Source organism: Ctenopharyngodon idella, chromosome 1, assembly GCF_019924925.1.
Source record: "Ctenopharyngodon idella isolate HZGC_01 chromosome 1, HZGC01, whole genome shotgun sequence".
Taxonomy (NCBI): Eukaryota; Metazoa; Chordata; class Actinopteri; order Cypriniformes; family Xenocyprididae; genus Ctenopharyngodon; species Ctenopharyngodon idella.
In genome coordinates, this window is record NC_067220.1 from 8,595,737 (window position 1) to 8,616,477 (window position 20,741).

At 35.1% G+C, this 20,741-nt stretch overlaps 1 protein-coding gene across 2 annotated transcripts; it reads left to right on the forward strand.

Annotated features, from left to right (window-relative positions):
* The first annotated feature begins 8,343 nt into the window (after positions 1-8,343).
* On the forward strand, positions 8,344-16,187 carry mnx2b (motor neuron and pancreas homeobox 2b). Of its 2 annotated transcripts, none has more exons than XM_051895101.1 (3): positions 8,344-9,353; positions 12,213-12,373; positions 13,918-16,187. In XM_051895101.1, exons 1-3 carry the CDS (start codon positions 8,900-8,902, stop codon positions 14,290-14,292), a joined length of 990 nt encoding a protein of 329 aa, XP_051751061.1. In that variant the 5' UTR covers positions 8,344-8,899; the 3' UTR covers positions 14,293-16,187. The 2 variants fall into 2 exon arrangements, with proteins under 2 accessions (XP_051751061.1, XP_051751069.1); XM_051895109.1 differs by having other exon boundaries at positions 8,344-9,329.
* Positions 16,188-20,741: the final 4,554 nt, after the last annotated feature.

A 20,741-nucleotide genomic window follows, 5' to 3' on the forward strand; every position in this document is an offset into this window, starting at 1 on the left:
AAAATAAAACTATTAAAAATATTTTTTGGTAATTGAAATGCTAAAATAAAATAAAATAAAATAAAATAAAATAAAATAAAATAAAAAAAAAAATAAAATAAAATAAAAAAAAAAAAAAAAAAAAAAAAATAAAATAAAATAAAATAAAATAAAATAAAATACAAAACAAAACAAAACAAAAAAATAAAATAAAATGTGAATATTAGATCAAAACTTCAAGGAAAGAAAAAAATTAGAAATATGATGGCCTTGGCAACTAACTGAAATAAACAATAATAAATTAAAGCTAAATAAAAAGATAAAAATACACAAATACACAACAAAATTACTTAAAAAACTTAAACCCACATTAAAATGAAAATTAAAAATATAAAAAGAAAAGCTCAATACTATAATAGTATTTTAAATATAAAATTAAAAATATATAAAAATATTAATGAATAGTATAATAAATAATACTAAAATAACAGACTCCTATATCCTTCTGATAATAAAAATATATATATAAAAAATAAATAAATAAATAAAAGTTGACAAAAGCACATAAATTACTAAAACTTAAAGTAAAATTACATTAGTCTGAAAACATAAAAATATTTAAATAAAATAAAAAACAAAAGATGTTTTAAAATATAAATAAATACTATAACAGTACAATCTAAAAAATGCTGGGTTAAAAACAACCCAAGTTGGGTTAAAAATGGAAAAACACAGCAGTTAAATGTTAATGTTAGGTTAAATGTTTGCCCAACATGCTGGGTAGTTTTATTTACCTCAGCTGTTGTTTAAAAATGACTGTATGGCTGGCTTAAAATGAACTCAAAATAGGTTGGAAATGTACATTTATTAATAAGTTTAATAAATAATAATTAAACAATAAACATTTATTAAATTACTTATTAATAAATGTTCACCTTTTGATTATTATTGTTGCCTCTAGTAATTATGTGTCTGATTTTTAATTCCCAACCTATTTTGGGTTCATTTTAAGCCAGACATATAGTCATTTTTAAACAATAGTTGAGTTAAATAAGACTGTCCAGTAGGTTTTTCTAACATTTAACCCAACTGCTGGGTTAAAACAACCCAATCGCTGGATTTGTCCATATTTGACCCAATTTTGGGCTGAAACAATCCATCGTTTTTAGAGTGTACACTCTAAAAAATGCTGGGTTAAAAACAAACCAAGTTTATTTACTCAAACAACCCAGCATTTTTTAGAGTGTATATAAATAATAATCTTTTATATAAATAGCTCTTCTAGTGTGTTGCTAAGTGATTACTAGGGCATTGCTAGGGTGTTCAGGGTGGTAGCTACACAAGTCACATGATTTGAGGTATTATTCGTGTTCGTAGCACAAACAGTGGGACCAATAACACACCGTGATCTATTACTTATGGTTGAGGGTTTGTTCAAATCTCTGTAAGCAAACTGATGCTTGCCAGAAGACAGCACCACTACCACTAAAAATATATTAGATGATATATCACTGAGTAAGTATCATGATGACTTGCAATCAAAAGACCAAAGGCCACATCATTCAGCGATTATGTAGCGATTTGCATGCAATGTTAAAGTTAATTAATAAAAAAAAATATTTTGCATTACAAAATGCAAGGTTACCAAAGGTAACATAAATCTGTGCTATGGTGTAGGTTAATTCGTTAAATTGCTGTAAAAATTGCCTTGAACTTATTTGACATGTTGTGTTTTATAGGTCACGATTCCTTCTATGTAACAAGTTGAAAGTGTCCCGACTCCATCCCAACCAAAGGTTGCCATTCTCAGACAAATTAGCCAATAAAGGCCACACTTACTGTGTGCTAATGACTTTAACTTCCTCATTGACTTTATATGTCACTTTGCCGCCCAGCTTCAAAGGCGATTCATTGTAATCCATCGCAAAACCAATATCAATTAGCACATATGCTGTAGGTAAGTGGAGATAATGAAAGATTATGGAGAGCGGGAAAACGGGCAGGAGGATACACGGGGAAAAAGGAGACTTCAAAGCCCTCAGTCTTCTCTCTTAAGGGAAGAGATAATGGTGCGTTGAGATAGCAGGGATATCAGGGTGAAAGTAATTATGTCTTCATGTGTGTGATTGGTACAATATGGGTTGTTTATCTACAAGCACACAATGAGGCCCTTGTGTGGGGCCATAAAAAACCTGGTTGTTAAAGGTGGCCCATTAAACCGCCATAAACCTCACACCATCTATGAAAGCGTAAGGTGTGTTTGTTACCTGCATGGAAAAAACAAACAGGTGGCTGATTATACTCTTTAAAACAATGAAGGTGCTTTCCATTTAAGGAAGTATTTTTTATTAAATGTATACCGGACTTTCTGAAATATGGCCAAGCTCAGACAATATCACTGTAAAAAATTATTCTCATGATTTCTTATCACATTTTTTTTCTTTTTTTAAAATCAACTTAGATAATTAATGTAGTTCAGATAACATAATATTTTGATTAAACCAAATTGCTCTCATTGTATTAACTCAAATTTTTTATTTCAATGAACTCAAAATTTTAAGGTAACCAGGTAACTTACTTTTTTAAGTTAAACCAACAGTGTACAACTATAATTTGATTGTTTATCAAATTCTAAATGATCAGGATGAAATAAACAGCCATTTCTTATCCATTTTAACCATCTTTTGACATTTTGAGATGAACACACAGATTTCAGTCATTTTATCTAATAGGACAGATGTTTAAAAGTGAGACAAACCCAACTAATACTGCAAAACATCACAGAATTCATCAAGTCTGTTAATACTTATTGATGTTTGTGCTGTTGTGTTCCCTCCAAAATAATGATGTCTTCCTGAAGGATGATGTCGGTAAAGAACTAACGTTTGGTTTTACAAAACACTAACAGAATAGAAAGTGCATGAGGAGGACACAGGAAAAATGTATAAACTGATGACCAATTAAAACAATATTAACATGTAAATATTATAATTAAAGAAAAAAAAAAATCAATAAACACTTGGAATATTTTTTAACATTTTGCCAATTTGCTGTTGTGTTCTCTCCAATATATATATATATATATATATTTTTTTTTTTGGAGGGAACACAGCAAATATATATATATATATATATATATATTCAATTTAAACATGTTTTCTTGGGAATATTGTTTTATATCATCAATTTGGGGGAGATTTTTATATCATCAATTTTGGCCGACATTTACTATATGATATACTGCATAAATGACCCTGTATGTAAAAATAAAGAATGTATTTTTACAGATGGAGGACAGAGGAGGTGTCATAATTGTCTTTGAAGTCGTCTTATCAGAACGAATGACTGCTTCCTGACCCATCACAGAGTCATCGTAGTCATGACAAAACTGATCAACATAATAAAGCCACATCATTTAATGCCAGCCTAGATGAATTTATGAGTCCTGATAAAAGCATATTACGTTTAGCAGCACAAATTACACTGAGAGGTGCAAATCGAGGACAAAAACATTGATAAAGAATGATTTTAAGTTGCTTTCTGGCATTTAGGTAAAAGCTGGATATTTATCAGTGTTCAGAAGCGCTGCCAAGAAAGGACCTGTCCTCAGAGATCGTTCCTGAGCACGAATAATTAGTATAATGCATTAGATGAAACCTCACACTAATTTTTCAAAAGTTGGTACACTGAAAGGGCTCGTGAATGACACACGTTTAATAAAACATCTAATAATAGACTCGATTTTTACGTTTTCTGATGTGAGGGGTTGTGTTTGGCCACGCAAATATTACTTCCAGGATATTATTATTGCTCCACACATTGTAATTAAAGTGTTTTATATGTGTATAGTGCAAAATAAAGATGGCCAACAGGACTGGAATTTGGGTCATGCTAAATCAGACTTACGTTTTATTTCCATGGAAAGAAACTGCTGACTCAGACAGAGGGTCAAACAGAGGTCATGAGGCACTAGGACGTCCGCCGGTCACGGCTGTCTGATCACTGCTGAGCTGCGATAATGACCGCAGAATATGTCTGTAATCAGCGATAAGGCCTTTAATGTTCTGTAAACACGACAGGTACTAAAGTTTACAGGCCGAAAATTAAATGATAAACTTTGACTTTGAAAGGCACATCAAGAACGCACTGTGTGATCTTAAGGAGCTGTGTCTGTCCTGTATACATACATGAACATTCAAATAAGCATTGATCTTGACTACATCAGAGTGAAACAGAACATTATTTTAAAGCATTCATTATTTTGTGTGAAATAATACACTTTCTATGATCTCAAAAATGTGCTTAAACATCCCGTCTGCGGTCAAACTGAGATATGAACTATTTGAACACTTTCTTGAACTTGAACATTTCTCATCAAGTCCTTGACAAAAACATTTAGACTATGCTATGCAGAGCTTTATACTCTTAAGGCCCATTCACACCAAGAACGATAACTATACAGATAACGATAACGATAAAGATATAATTCTAAAAATCCTTCTAAATATAAAAGAATAGCACTGTCCACACCACAGCTATAATGATAATGATATAGAGAAACAATATCATTGAGATCACTTTCAGAAAGATTTTTAATGATAAAACACTGACGGTCAATCAGAATAGATTCTAATTCAAGGGATCGCGCATTTAAAATGGCAGACAACGTTGCGGAGAAGTTAATCGCTGAGGTCCAGAAAAAAGCCACCATTGTTTGACAAGTCAAACCCCATTTTCAAGGATACTTTAAAGAAAATGGATATATGAAAAACAATCGGTCATACCCTCTGAATAAATGCTGAGAAGTATTAACGATGAGATCATTATGCCAGGCTAGCAAACAGTGTAACATAAAATTACCTCAGATATCCAGCGCTAGTTTTGACAACATTGCTTGCTTCCTTTGACATTGCAGTGAAAAAGACTAGGTGTTGTTGTTTTTATTCCATTGACTTTGTCAGCTAAATTCACTGTTAGATTAGATCGATTACACTAGCTATTCACTCGAAACATAGCATGCTGAAGACATCAGCTGGTGAAGGCCATGTAAATGCAACAAGAACTGCAAAAACATGTTACACACTTTGAAACCGCAGTGTGTGAGCTTTGAATAAACAGACCGTTACCGTTCGTTGGTGTGGACGCAAATATAGTTATCGCTATAGTTATCTTTATAGTTATTGTTCTTGGTGTGAACAGGCCTTGTACACTCTAAAAAATAATGTGTTGGCACAAAAAAAAAAAAAAAAAATTACTCAATTGTTTTGAGTTATGACAACTTTGAGTGAATTTATGTTCAACCAACAAGCTACACTGAGTTAGAGGAACTTAATAATTTGTAGCATAAACACAAATTTTTAAGTTGATTACTTAAAAAAATTAAGTCGCTCCAACTTCCAGAGTTGTAGCCCTGGAACCAATTAATCTTATCTATTTCAGTTCAAATCAACAGCTGTATGTGAACATAACTTATTTAACATGTATATTTAACGAACAAGTAAGATATTATTTGTCACTGCATTAGCGCAGTCATTGCTTATAGAGTCAATGAAGTATTTACATTCAGCACAATGGTAACCCACGAAAACTTCAACATTACAGAAACTCTTTTAAATGTCAAACATAACAGCATTAAACACTAACAGGTCTTTCCCTTCACTAAAAACAAATAAATTAACACTTTATTTCGACATTTATTCTCCTTATCCAGTCCTATGCAAAGCATGCTGGGAACTAGAAATCCACTGCCTAATTTCCGAAGTTATCAAGACAATTTCATTAAGTTACTACAACTTTTTTTTTTTTTTTTTTTTAAAGCCAATTAACGCAGAAATTTAAGTTTAAATTACAGACGAGTTGATGTAATGATCAACATTATTATGTCAACAGAACTCTACAAAATAATGCTTGGAACTTAAAAGGTTTAATTAAAACAATAAATTTGAATTTTTAACTTGCAACCACGTATTTAAGTTGTGGTAACAGGTCCCCTGAATTACTTTTCAGAGTGTACTGTATTCACAATTTTAAGAACACATCTGAGACAGTTGATCCTTAACTGAAGATCTCCATTAAGTCACCTGAGCTATAAAAGAGCAACATATGAGCAATAAAATCTTCCCGTGGATTCAGATATGTTTAGAAAGAACACAATAAAGTACAGTATCATGCATCTATTTACATCTTAAAATAAATCTAAACATTTAAATTAAAATAAGAATACAGACATATATCAGATAAATCACAATCATTCTTGTTACAGATATATTTTAGCAATGCCTGTCATTGCAATGAATCACTGGTAAGCATGCAACAAACCTGCATGCGTGTGTGCGCGCGCGCGCAATAGGCCTACTTAAGAGAGGACGTGACACGAGGCCGGTGGTGCCATTGATTCAATTTAATTTGCGCACCTCTGTCACAGGGTGCCAAAGACGGATTTACCAGTGGCCGGGCTGTTTAAATTACTTTTAAATCATAAAAGCAGCGCAACGGTAGAGGGGAGGGAGAGGTAGAGGTTGCTGGGAATATGCGGACAGCACTTGATTTCTCTTGAGCAAATTAGCTCCACGGCCGTGTCTCAAAACCTAGTGAGTTGCCTAACTGGACAGCATAGGCTATTTGGTAGCCACAGAGATCGTAATGGGAAAAACGTCTCGTATAAAGACTTATTTTTATTTACTATTTATTTGCTTTTTGATGTAGGCTACAATGTAATAATATGTACAATATCCGCCATATTTTTTTAGGTAAGAGCAGGCGCGGCCATTTGTAATTTGAATGAGTCTGGCTTCGGTGTTATTTGCTTCGTTATTTTTAGCTGTACAAAACAGCTTGTATGCTGCTTGATATTGCAAACTGGTATTTCTTACCATATTATTTTAATGTCGCCTATTGTCTTAATTGTAAACAAGCTGGTTTGTAGTGCAAACAGTTTTAGCCTACAGTTTAGCCTACTTTGATATTCTTATTTAGCGGCTAATAAATCGGAAGTCTCGCACATTCACACAAAACACCTTCCTTCCGCGTTTAAAAATAAGGTGGATATACGCCTACTATAAAAAGACATGACGGATGTAGACCGCTTCCTCAAACATGCTGTCTAGGTAGGCAGCACACTAGATTTTGAGTCACAGCCAGCTTCAGCACCGCAGCCCGGCGCTCATTTACGGTATAGAGGGGCGGGATGCTCCAATCTTCTCGGGTCAAGGCGAAAATATCAGAGTTTCGGCCTCACGTCGCCTGTGCAGACTGTTTTCCATGTTATTAATCCACCGCCGTTTCATGTAGGCAATATTTAAAATAACAATTGCGAATTGCAATTCATTTCGTCTCGATTTATTGGGTGTTTACGACAAGCTTCATGGATGGAATGAAGGTTTTGAATGAATTGCCTGTATTTCATTTATTACACATAGGTTTACAACTATTTTTATTATTTGTTTTTCCCCCATGTAATACAAACTGTGTTTGAACCTATACAGAAGCGTGTAAAATATATCGACTACAACATATGTTAAGTCAGTCGGAAATTATTTTTGTTTATGTGTTTTTTTCGAACCGACTATTCTGTCTCAAATTAATTTATTAAAAGACATCTTAATACCCCTCATATATGCTGGAATAAATAAGTCCAATAAAATGAACAACAAATTGTATTTTCGAGGTGATGAGATCTCATATGAAAAGATAAATTCATCCAGTTCAAGAAGTTATTATAATCAAGAAGTTATTATAATAATAATTATTATTAATATACTGTAAAAAAGTATATGCATGCTGCCGTTACTTTAAGTAGCATCTTGACCTTACACATATTTTATTTGTCTAAATCCATATAGTCTTAATTCAGTCATAAAATTGAACGAAACCGGATAATAATTTGGATGTCACCTTATATTTTTAGGTTATGTGACAAAACACTTTTTAATCATACCATATAATGCTGCGAACATCTGACTTATTATAGGCTAATGCGTAATTTTACGGACTATGTACAATATAAAGTCATAAAATTCAATTATATTGATATTACAGCCGAGATTAAATAAGCGGGTCGTAAAAAAATATTAGGTCACATTATTAGTATTAATATGTAGGGTACATCTTGGACAACTGCTCAGTGAGATTATTTTTTATTTGATATATTATGTGAGATACTGAATAATAATAATAATAATAATAATTATTATTATTATTATTATTATTATTATTATATTATTTTAAAACCTGCACCAAATGCAGGTTTTAAGGAATTACAAATAGTAAAAGCATCATAATAATCTTACAAAATAAATAAATTTATCGCGACAAGAAATTATTATGTCATTTATTAATTTATTTAGATTATTTTTTGATGATTTAGGGGTAGTTTTAAACTTGCAGTTGGTGCGATTGAGTTCCTGTAAGCCACGAGAAACACTTTGGAAACTCCGCGGGCGTCTTTGCTCTGATGACAAGTCTCAGTCCAAGGACGATCTCTAAGTGTCTGTAGTACAGTATGATTAGTTAATTAGAAAACTGTCAAGTGATCTACTCCCGCAGGACATCCCCTGCAGCCAATCAGCGCTCACAACGGCGTTATGACATATATTTGAACGAGCAGAGAGGTTCAGAGAGCAGAGTAGATGACAGAGATACTGTTCTAAACAAGAGAGAGCTGTGATATAGCACGATCACGCGCTTGTATCCTTTCTGGACGCATTTTCTTTCTTTTTTTTTTTTGTGCGTAAAAGTTTAGAGATACTTTATTAACTATATAGATACTTTGGTCGTCTCATGGGCTGAGTTCCGCATATCAGTTAGACTCATTTCCCACAAGTTATAAATAGAGCAGAAAGTATCACTAATCGTGTTTAAAACGCATGCATCTGTGCGTAAAACACAGCTATCCAACTCCAAACAACCTAGAAGCGTCGCAATGGAAAAATCAAAGAACTTCAGGATCGACGCTCTTCTGGCTGAAGAACCCCATCGAGGGACACGAGAAGTATCACCTGGACTGAGCAGCGACAGCCCGACGGGTAGCCCGGTGTCCTGCAGGCGCGCCGACACTCCGTCCCCCCGCGGGACCCCCGGCGCCATACACCTCCAAACCGGAATCATACCTAAACCAGGGCTGCTCAATCTCCCACACCCGGGACTCACTTCAATTCCAGCCATGTACACGACGCCCATGTACCCCATTTCAGCTTTGGGAGGTCAGCACCCTGCCCTGGCGTACTCGGGCTTTACGCAGCTGACGCAGCCGTACCCGGAGCACCTGAAGGCGGCGGCGATGGCCGGATCTTTACCGCTGGAGCACTGGATACGAGCTGGCATCATGGTACCACGACTGCCCGATTACACCTGTGAGTGGGGTAGCATTCAGATGAGTGGGTAACTTTGTTAAATCATTACTAAACATTAAACAATCGTTAAATCATCAGTTAATGTTCATAGAAAATCTAATATATGATTAATGAACGTTTTATAACTATTTGAATGCATTAATTTATCTGTTAAGCATTACATTATTGACTAATTGTTATTCTTATTTATGAAATTTGAAGCATCATAACACTTTGTAAACTTTAATTAATAATTCATTTAACATAATGCTGCTAAACCGTCGATCTACAGTTACATATGAACAGGCCATATATGTAAATATATGAATTGTACACTGTAAAAAAAAAAAAAAAAAAAAAAAAAAAATCATGATTTATCTCAACAATTTTTCTTTTGTCAAATAAACTTTAATAATTAATGTGGTTCAGATAACATATTTTGAGTTTCTGTTGATTAAACCAAATCGCCTTCATTGTATTAACTCAAATTTTTAATTTCAGTGAACTCAATAATTTAAGGCAACCAGTTAACTTACTTTTTAAATGTATGTATGTATGTATATGTATATATATATATATATATATATATATATATAGAGAGAGAGAGAGAGAGAGAGAGAGAAGAAAAAAGATTTTTGATGCTGTTCAACAATTTATTTTGATTCAACACCATTGTATCAGGTTTCTGGTTTAAATGTAATTGCTTCATTAAGTTAAATTGACTTGAAACGGTTACTCTTTGACTTAACTTGATGTTTTCATATTGAAATAACATGTTTCAATCAAGTAACCCAACCAGGAGTTAATCAAACAGGACTTTTACTTCCCATCATGCTTTGCAAAGGGGCTGAACTGAGAGAGTAAATGTTGAAATAAAGTGTTATTTTAAGCATTTTTTAGCAAGACGAGAAAATTGAGTGTCTTTTTAATGGTTATTGTTCTATTATGTTGGTTTTTAAAAGTTTCTGTTATGTTAATGGTTTTTAGGGTTACCATTGTGGTGAAGTGTTGCACTTGTGCTTGGGTTGAGGACCTGCTAACAAGAATTAAAGTTGTTTTAATAATAAAAACAACTACTTTGGCTATGCCATGGATATAACAAAAGCATCTTGGTTAACACCTAACAAGAAAAGTCTTTACAGAGTAAAGCTTTTGTTTCAGTGTTATTCTTAGATAATGTAAAAATTGTTCTTGAATGCATTCACTAAATAACCTAATCAATTAAACTGGATTATTTTTTTAATTTTTGTTTAATATTAATTTTAGAATAATTGAACATAATAGTTTTGGACAAATTAAGAATGTTAACCTGATTCAACTAAATGGCACTGAATTAACCTTATGTAATAAACTTAAGTTTACTGAAATAAATAATGTTAATTAAATGCAACATAACTCAGTTACGTGGAACCTGTTGACATAAAAAAGTTCAGTAAATCCAACATATCATTTTTTTTATTGTACTCAGAATTCACATGAGCAAATGCAAATTACAATTTTTCTGAAATCAAAAACAGCATCTGATGTAAATAGAAAAAAGTAGAAGAAAATAGAATAAGGTGTCACTTTTCTCCAAATCATTCAGAGTGCATATATCGTACACCTCCATCATTATAGCATCATTATTACTGTCATACACCAAATTTTGTTGCATTAACGCCACTGTCAGTTTGAAAGCAAACATTGTAAAAGCTTGTGAAATCCTTTTCAACATAATCAAAGGCAAGGAAACGCAAACAGAGGGAGAGAGATGTGCTTACACACCTGTGACTCTTGAAAGATGTGGAGTTAATTTGTCACTAAGCAATTATGATGTTTATAACTCCTGTTTGATGGATTATTAAACTGAAATCATGGTGGTCACATGTGGCGAAATTAGTTTGCTGAATTATAAATGACAATCTAGGTGGCTAAATGATAAGACAGTATCAGGAAAATATGATGCATTTGAAATTAAAATAGCTTTTTAAAATTGAAAGCAGAAATTTTAAATGTATAATATAATAGAAAATTACATACAATAGCCAATATATTTTACCATCTTTAACAGACATGATTGAAAGATGATATTATCCACAGATAGTTAAAGAAACAACAACTCAACAATAAAGTCAGTTTGACAGTGACTGAACAATGGTCTGTATAGTGTTGATTTACACCAAACTGTAATAATATAATTTTATTTTTGGCTTCTTTATAAAGCCATAAATGTCAGCTCGATGGAAATTGTCTTTGTGCGAGAGAGAAACTATAAACAAACACCTTAAACATACTGTAGTTCATCAATAAAATCCCAAAAGCGTTCATTGAATTTTCATTAAGTTAATGGCTTGCTCTTGCATTTTATGGCCGCCCAGCCCTGCTTCCACTGTGTTTAACAATAAGCTGCAGTAAAGCTATTATGGTAAATGATAGCTACAAATTCTAGGCTTTCTTTTGTGTGTGTGTGTGCAACCCTGCAAGTCCTTGACATTATATAAAAGAGACAACAATCTCATAAAAATAATCTAGACGTGGATTACAGTATCTTGCATCCCTTTTGGCTGGTGCTTAATTTTTATATACAGGTACAAGAGGCCTCTTATTAATATGGAAGGGATTTACAGTTTTAGCAATGACGTTAGTGCAGGCTTTTAAGTAAAAATGCTGCTAAACGTTTATGCCCTTAGTTTAAAGTTTATATTAGATCAACATAAAGTTATGTTAAACTTGAGCAGAATATTCGCAGTTATTAGTGTGGCGCAGACTTGAACAAACCCATAACCCAAAGATATGAACCACTATAGAAACCACACAGAAACATTCTAACAACACAACGAACTCAATTTAATGGTCTTTTGTGTGTAACCTGTTTATAATTTAAACCACCTATTAATGTCCGCCTTCCTTCTGTTTGTCTTACAGCCGCCCCCCAGTCCGGTTTGATGGGTAAATGTCGTCGGCCACGGACAGCATTCACCAGTCAACAACTACTGGAGCTGGAAAACCAGTTTAAACTGAACAAGTACCTTTCCAGGCCCAAACGCTTCGAAGTGGCTACATCTCTCATGCTGACTGAGACACAGGTAAATAAGTGTGAAAGTGAGCGAGTGCAAGAGTTTTGATATGGACTTGACATTAACACCCGCCAACCCGCCAAATTTCAGCAGTGGCGTGTAACACAGTCACTCCTACTAGCCACTAGTTGAATTTTATATATAATATATAAATTTTTCAATTGTAGTCTTTTAAAAAAGGCATCTGAAATAATAAACTAAGTGCAATAGCGATGTCAAAAATACAGATTTTTCGATACATATCAATCTGAAACGCTTCCAATACTTATTTTCCGCAGAATAGATAAACAATACCAGCTGCTCTTTCTCTCTCTCTCATCTCTCCGACAGCGAGTTGACACACAAACCCGTCTCATTTCATTTGCTCCGGATGAATACTGTTGGTGTTACAGGGCTTGAATTTCGGCGTGTGATTGCGTGTATTGCACATAATTTTACTAATTCCCACAGATTTTGTTCTCACACCCAAAGTGTGGCACATAAAGCCGCCTCTCAGTACTAAATTGAGTTCTTTTTCGCTGCTGATTGTATTTAAACAGTCAAATACACACAAAATAATGTCAAAAATGCTGGTCTTCATGTAAACACATTCAGTTATGTTTTAAGTGAATGTAAACAGTTGAGAAAGAAAACGCATGTGTAACAGTATAATGGATCCGTGCGTCAGGTCTCAAAGTGACAGCAGCCTAATATACCTGCTGCCAAATTATGAGATAATATTAGAAATATCTATATAGCAGTTTTTCCCCATGGTATCGATGTCAAAATTGTGGCCAGTGAAAATGCTGAGTGGCTAGTAGCTTTGGAAAACCACTTGCCACAGTGGCTGGTGAGCAAAAAAGTTCATGTCAAGCCCTATATACAGTATACTACTGTTCAATGATTACCATATTTACACTATTGTAGTTTGGGGTCATTTAAAAAAAAAGAAAAGAAATTAATACTTTTATTCAGCAAGGGTGCATTAAATTGATCAAAAGTGACGGAAGTAACAGTAAAGACATTGTTACTAAAGATTTCTATTTCAAATAAATGCTGTTCTTTTGGACTTTCTATGCATCAAAGAATCCGGAAAAAAATGTATCAAGGTTTCCACAAAAATATTATGCAGCACAACCGTTTTCAACATTGATAATAATAATAATAATAATAATAATAAATGTTTCTTGAGCAGCAAATCAGCATATTAGAATGATTTCTGAGGGATCATGTGACACTGAAGTAATGATGCTGAAAATTCAGCTTTGCATCACAGGAATAAATTACATTTTGAAATATAATAAAATATAAAACAGTTATTTTAAATTGTAATAATATTTCACAATATTTGCTGTGTTTTTGATCAAATTAATGCAGCCTTGGTGATCATAAGACACTCCTTTCAAAAACATGAAAGACCCAATATTCTACTCATTAGGTTGGACAAAGGGGGGAAACACTGATTTGGTATCACCATTATGGTAGTGTCCAAAATTATTTTCTATATTTCTCTATTTGATTATTGTTTCTTTAGCTATTTTGCTGATAACCTTTTGTGTTTGTGTATAAAACAGGTCAAGATCTGGTTCCAGAACCGGCGAATGAAGTGGAAACGCAGTCGCAAGGCTAAAGAACAGGCCGCGCAGGTCGAGGTCGAACGCCAACGTGGCGGGACCAAATCGACCAATGAGAGGCCAGGAAGGGACGGCCGCAGGGCTCACGCTCAGAGTGTGGAGGAGCACGAGGAAGAGGACGATCTTGACGAGGACGATGAAGAAGATGAGGAGGAAGGGCCACACAAGTTTATAAACGACAACCTAAATATACCACGTTCCACAGACTTTCTGCACCACACATCTGCGTTAGGATACCACGCTGACAGCCCGTTCTCTGAGGACGACATGGAGGAGGTGGGAGCCGGCGATAGGAAGATTGGGGCAGGGTTATGAAAAGATTTCCAAATGGAAACTGAGACTGCATGAACTCACAGCAGCATTACAGTCCTGTGCTGTGGTTTGACTATGGCAACAGTAAGATGAAAAAACTGAGACTATAAAAGCCAAACCATTTAGCCACCTAAAGACACATGAAAAGACAACCAAGTATACAAGGGACTTCATTGGTGTTTGAGGTGACAGAGAATCTTATACAGACAAGTAGACATTTAATAGTATAACAAATAACAAACATTTAAGCTGTGTTCCAAAACCTATAGACAGCAATTTAATATAAAATTAAAAAGTTTTTTTTTTAAAAGAAATTAATACTTTTATTCCGCAAGGATGCGTGAAATTGATCAAAAGTGACAGTAAAAACATTTAGAATGTTACAGAAGATTCTGTTCTTTTGAACTTCCTATTCATCAAAGAATCCTGAAAAAAAAAGTAACATTGTTTCCACAAAATATGAAGCAGGACAACTGTTTTCAACATTGGTAATAATAAGAAATGTTTCTTGAGCAGCAAATCTTCATATTATAATGGTTTCTGAAGGATCATGTGACACTGAAGACTGACGCCGGAAAATTCAGCTTTGCATCAAAGGAATAAATTAGATTTTAAAATGTATTAACATAGATTTTAAATAATTTGCAATAATATTTCACAATATTAGCATTTTACAGTTTTTTTTTTTCCTGATAAAAATTAATGCAGCATTTGTGAGAGAGACTTCTTGCAAGAACATTAAAATATCCAAGCCCAATTTTTTGAACGATAATGTATTATTAATTCAATAGCAAAAAGATAATAATAAACAGCTTAAAATTGTCTGATTCACCCAGTATTTGCTATATAGAATATCATGTTGCTATCTTCGCAACATGCTAACGTTAAATGCCATTAGAATCAATTGTTCACATAAGGTGTGCTATTTGTGAGGCAGTTGCCTGTGTAGGCAGTAAGGCAGATTACTAGGTTTTGGAACAGAGCTTTTGATTACACTTTTTGAGAGCTATGTCTTGTTTCAGCAAGACTTACATGTTAATTTATTGTTTTTGTTCATTGTAAATAGCATCAGATGTTCTGTGTCATGCTTACATGTGTACAGTTTTTGCAGCAAAACACTTTTCCTTCATTATTACTGATTACAAGTAAACCTCAACTAAATATAGGCTACAGCTATGCAAAAAAAAAATATATGATTTTTTTTTAATGCTGGTGAATATGGAATCTAAATGACCCTATTTGATTTCTTAATACACACCTGGTGCATGATTCAACCGTGCACATTATTCCAAAGAAATATTGTTTTGAGAAGTGTCTAAAATTTAATTCAGGTTAACAGTAATATTAACAGCAATAATAGCAAATAATGACAGATTTGAAAAAGAAGCATTACCAACTGGGAAACGTCAAGATGTTCTGGTATGAAATGGGCACTTTTCATGACTCAATCAATTCCTGAGGCTATAAGGATACACTCATTATGTGCCAAAACATCATTTATATATTTTAAATGCATGTAGTAATTTTATGTGGTGTCAAACCAAAACAACAAAACATTAAATCAGTTTGAAATTCATTGTTTTAGAGTTGACTAATTATACAACATGCATACTATTTATTTGCATTAAAATATGCAGTAGCCTATAAATGAATATGCATTTCTCTGATGTCTCTCCACCTATGCATCATTTACCTGTGTGATGGAAGAGAGCTGGAGGCATGTCTATTTCTAAATGTCATGGTTACATTCATATGTGGCTCAGTGTTTGTTCACTTTAATGTTATTTAAGCAAGTTAAAGTGTGTGTAATTTATTTCCATTGAAGGATGCAAGGGAGGTCGATGCACAGTATAATAATGTTATATTTGTCTGTGTTGCTGTAAATTGCTGGAAATAAACGAAAAGAAAAACAAAAGTGTGACAATGATTGTCTTCAAAATCTGAATAAAGTTCCCTTCAGAGGCATCAACACATGTTCAGATAATAGGCCTATTTGGATAAACTCATATATATACATACACACCGATCAGGCATAACATTATGACCACCTTCCTAATATTGTGTTGGTCCCCCTTTTGCTGCCAAAACAGCCCTGACCCATCAAGGCATGGACTCCACTAGACCCCTGAAGGTGTGCTGTGGTATCTGGCACCAAGATGTTAGCAGCAGATCCTTTAAGTCCTGTAAGTTGTGAGGTGGAGCCTCCATGGATCGGACTTGTTTGTTCAGCACATCCCACAGATGCTCGATTGGATTGAGATCTGGGGAATTTGGAGGCCAAGTAGACACCTCAAACTTGTTGTTGTGCTCCTCAAATCATTCCTAAACCATTTTTGCTTTGTGGCAGGGCACATTATCCTGCTGCAAGAGGCCACAGCCACCAGGGAATACCGTTTCCATGAAAGGGTATACATGGTCTGCAACAATGCTTAGGTAGGTGGTACGTGTCAAAGTAACATCCACATGGATGGCAGGACCCAAGGTTTCCCAGCAGAACATTGCCCAAAGCGTCACACTGCCTTTGCTGGCTTGCCTTCTTCCCATAGTACATCCTGGTGTCATGTGTTCCCCAGGTAAGTGACGCAGACGCATCTGGCCATCCACGTGGTGTAAAAGAAAACGTGATTCATCAGATCAGGCCACCTTCTTCCATTGCTCCGTGGTCCAGTTCTGATGCTCACGTGCCCACTGTTGGCGCTTTCGGCGGTGGACAGGGGTCAGCATGGGCACCCTGACTGGTCTGCGGCTATGCAGCCCCATACGCAACAAACTGCAATGCACTGTGTATTCTGACACCTTTCTATCAGAACCAGCATTAACTTCTTGAGCAGTTTGAGCTACAGTAGCTCGTCTGTTGGATTGGACCACAAGGGCCAGCCTTCGCTCCCCACGTGCATCAGTGAGCCATGACCCTGTCGCCGGTTCACCACTGTTCCTTCCTTGGACCACTTTTGATAGATACTGACCACTGCAGACCGGGAACACCCCACAAGAGCTGCAGTTTTGGAGATGCTCTGACCCAGTCGTCTAACCATCACAATTTGGCCCTTGTCGAACTCGCTCAAATTTATACTTGCCCATTTTCCTGCTTCTAACACATCAACTTTGAGGACAAAATGTTCGTTCACTTGCTGCCTAATATATCCCACCCACTAACAGGTGTCGTGATGAAGAGATAATCAGTGTTGTTCACTTCACCTGTCAGTGCTCATAATGTTATGCCTGATCGGTGTATAATATAATATAATACAAATCTTTGTTTAATGCTCACTTGGATTTTTCTTGGAATTCAAATATCAATATTGAAGATCCCATTATACAAAACTGCTGTCTTTTAATTCATTGACTGGAAGGGCAGCAAGACAGCTGCCTTCAGATTCAGACACAACCACGAGGCTGATTAACATGCTGGAGAACGGCAAATCTGCAGCCCATAATAAAGCAGCAGAAAGAGGTTATTTACAGCCCAGCCTCTCAAATATGAATTACTCAGGCGGGTTTACTGATAGTCAAATAATTAAGTTAATGAAGAGGAAGTAAAGTAATCAGCCCCTTGGTAGTGATGTCATCACAGTAATTTCATACACACACAAAAAAGCAAGAAAAAAAAAAAAGAAAAATTATGGGAATATGACTAAAACAAGGCACTTTATTGGGCGTTTGTATGAGGGTGGTGATTAAATGCACAACAAGTACAGACAGCATAACTTCTCTGTCACGGAGGCTACAGGACAGCATGTTTATATAGTGATTAAATGCATTTTTAACTGGCCTCAGAAAGGTGCCTCTGCCTTGTTAAAACTGAACCAGACCGGGACATCGAGGACAGTCTCTGAGTGAGTTTTTTACTCATTTTCAGAGATTGGACTACACAGGTTTATTTCCTGTGTAAGGCGAATAGCATACGCTCCTTGACGGGAGACTATAGGGCTTTACAGTTTGAGAGTTGTCAATGAAACCCTCAAAAGTTTTACATAGGATAGGTTTTAAAGTCAAGAAAGTCACTCCACATAGTGTCTACCTGATTAGGTAAATTGCACGTTAACATTTGCATTACATTTGGCAGACACTTTTATCTGAAGCAACTAACACAGTTTATGCCTGGGAATCAAACACATGACCTTGGAGTTGCATGTATCAAAATAGAAAAAGGATAGGAGAGAGCCTCAGAAAATTGTGGTTTTAAAGCGTACACTTGTAGTATACACTGCAAGATGGACACAAGGTTACAAAAAGTTGTTTTCGCAGTGATGCAATAGAAGAACCATTTTTGGTTCCCCAAAAAACCTTTAAGTGAACAGTTGTTAAGAGAACCACTTTTTTCTTAGTTGGAAGAACATTTTTAAAATCTAAAGGACCGTTTTTCACTATAAAGAACCTTAAAAGGTTCCATGGATGTTAAAGGATCTTCATGGAACTATCAATGGCATTAAAGAACCTTTATTTTTAAGAGTGTAGCTTTATCTTCCAACCATTACGGCACTGACCCAAAGTCATGAGCACATAGCATTGAAGATATCCAGAGTTTATGCATGGCTCCGCTTTCTGCAACGGCCATTTTATCCGCATGAAAATGTCAGTTTCATAGTGAAATAAGTAAATGCGACTCTACCAATTTGTCTGCCGGCAAATCAGCAACAATAAGTTGAGCGACATGACCCCGTAAAATATTTATACCCTGTAGTTTAATCAATCAGACTCATTACGGGAATATGAACAGATTGTGTGATCTTTTAAAGTAATCACCCTTATTGCTTGAGATTTCCCTCGGCCTTGTCGTGTCACTTAAGCTAATGGGAAGGTAAGAGAATGAGAGACTGGCCCCATAAATTCACATCTGTCCCGACTTTAACCGCAGCTCAAACACACACAAAAAGGCCAAGTTTTAGTAATAAACTTTATTGAAAAAGGCTCAGCCTTTTCTCTTTAAATGCAAGCTTGCGTTCAGGACAGGCATTTATTATGCTTGCGGGAAATCTATCAAACAGATGCGAAATGTGGCTTAATAATCAAGATAAGCGACTAGCTAGCCGTCACGATGATTATGATTGGCTTGGAGTCAGCAAAAGGCTGTGTTTGTTTTTCCCTGCCGCAATAAATAATCAGCCTATCCTTGAGATGTGATTTCTGAATGTACACGTAGAAAGCGCTCGATGTTTACTTTTATATGCTAGTGGCTAATTTCAATGTTCGGGCCTACCTAAACTTGAAGCGAATGCAGTATATTTATAGCTGATTGCACTATGACTGTTTTAAAGACATAAACTTCAGCCCAGTCCTCTATTGCGGTGTCAAATAAAGCAAGATTCAAGATTCAAAATCAAATTTAAACCTAGAAATAAACAACGGATATGAACGTTACAAAGAAATAGTGTCAATCAAAAAAGGGTCCAATCAATGCAACATAGAATATCCACAGAATTTTACTAAGAATTTTAAACTGCATTCCCTACCCCTTCCCTTTATGGCACATCTGTGATTTACTGAACGAGAGAAGCACTGAGGATCAAAGGCACTCAACATTGACCCATAATCCCTGGCTAATTAAATAATTCACTAATTGATTCATCACCAAATCAATAAAGCAGGAGAGATGGTTTATGGTGTTGGTATAGCACTCTGTGACCAATCGGTTGCAACCAGGAAGATGTATTTTTATTAGCGGTGTTTGACAAGGCATGCATGATTATTACTTTTGCTGTTACTGTAGGCTTTTGCAAGTGACACTAACAGTGACAGTTTTTTTTATTTATTTTTTTTTTACAGAAAATGTAAAAGTTTAGTTTTTAAAATACAGTTATTTCATATAAATGAGCAAGGCATCCCTGTCGGAAAATTCAAATAAAACCAGTGTAAGGTCGTGGTAGGTTTTACATGGTTTCTAGCTGGTTGTTTATGGTCATTAGCTGGTCTAAAATGGATTAGATGGTTGATAAGATGGACTACCACCAGGTGGATGTAGTTTTGACATAATAGAATATTGGATTAGGAAAAATAAGGGGAAAAAGTCGAGAAACTTATCAGGAACTTGGATGGATGTTTTACTTCCGAATCCTTAAAGAGAGGGGATAAAGGGGATGGATGGATGGATGGGTGGATGTTTTACTCCCGAATCCTTAAAGAGGGGATAAAGGGGATGAATGGATGGATGTTTTACTCCCGAATCCTTAAAGAGGGGATGGATGGATGGGTGGATGTTTTACTCCTAAATCCTCAAAGAGTGGATGGATGGATGAATGGAACATGGATAGAACAATGGATAGAACAATGGATGATTGGAACAATGGATGGATGAATGGAATGTGGATAGAACGATGGATGGATGGATGGATGGATGGATGCATGACATTTTCAGGACAATTAAGCAATCGTTGCCCTCAATTCTCATTACTGTAATGTGTAAGAAAATATTATTATAATGCAAAAAATACAGATTATTTAAATTGCAAAGC

Coding starts and splice junctions, on each gene's coding strand:
- mnx2b (XM_051895101.1), top strand. CDS start 8,900: ATGGAAAAATCAAAGAACTTCAGGATCGACGCTCTTCTGGCTGAAGAA. Junction 9,354..12,212: donor GTGGGGTAGCATTCAGATGA/GTGGGTAACTTT, acceptor TTTGTCTTACAG/CCGCCCCCCAGTCCGGTTTG. Junction 12,374..13,917: donor TCATGCTGACTGAGACACAG/GTAAATAAGTGT, acceptor TGTATAAAACAG/GTCAAGATCTGGTTCCAGAA.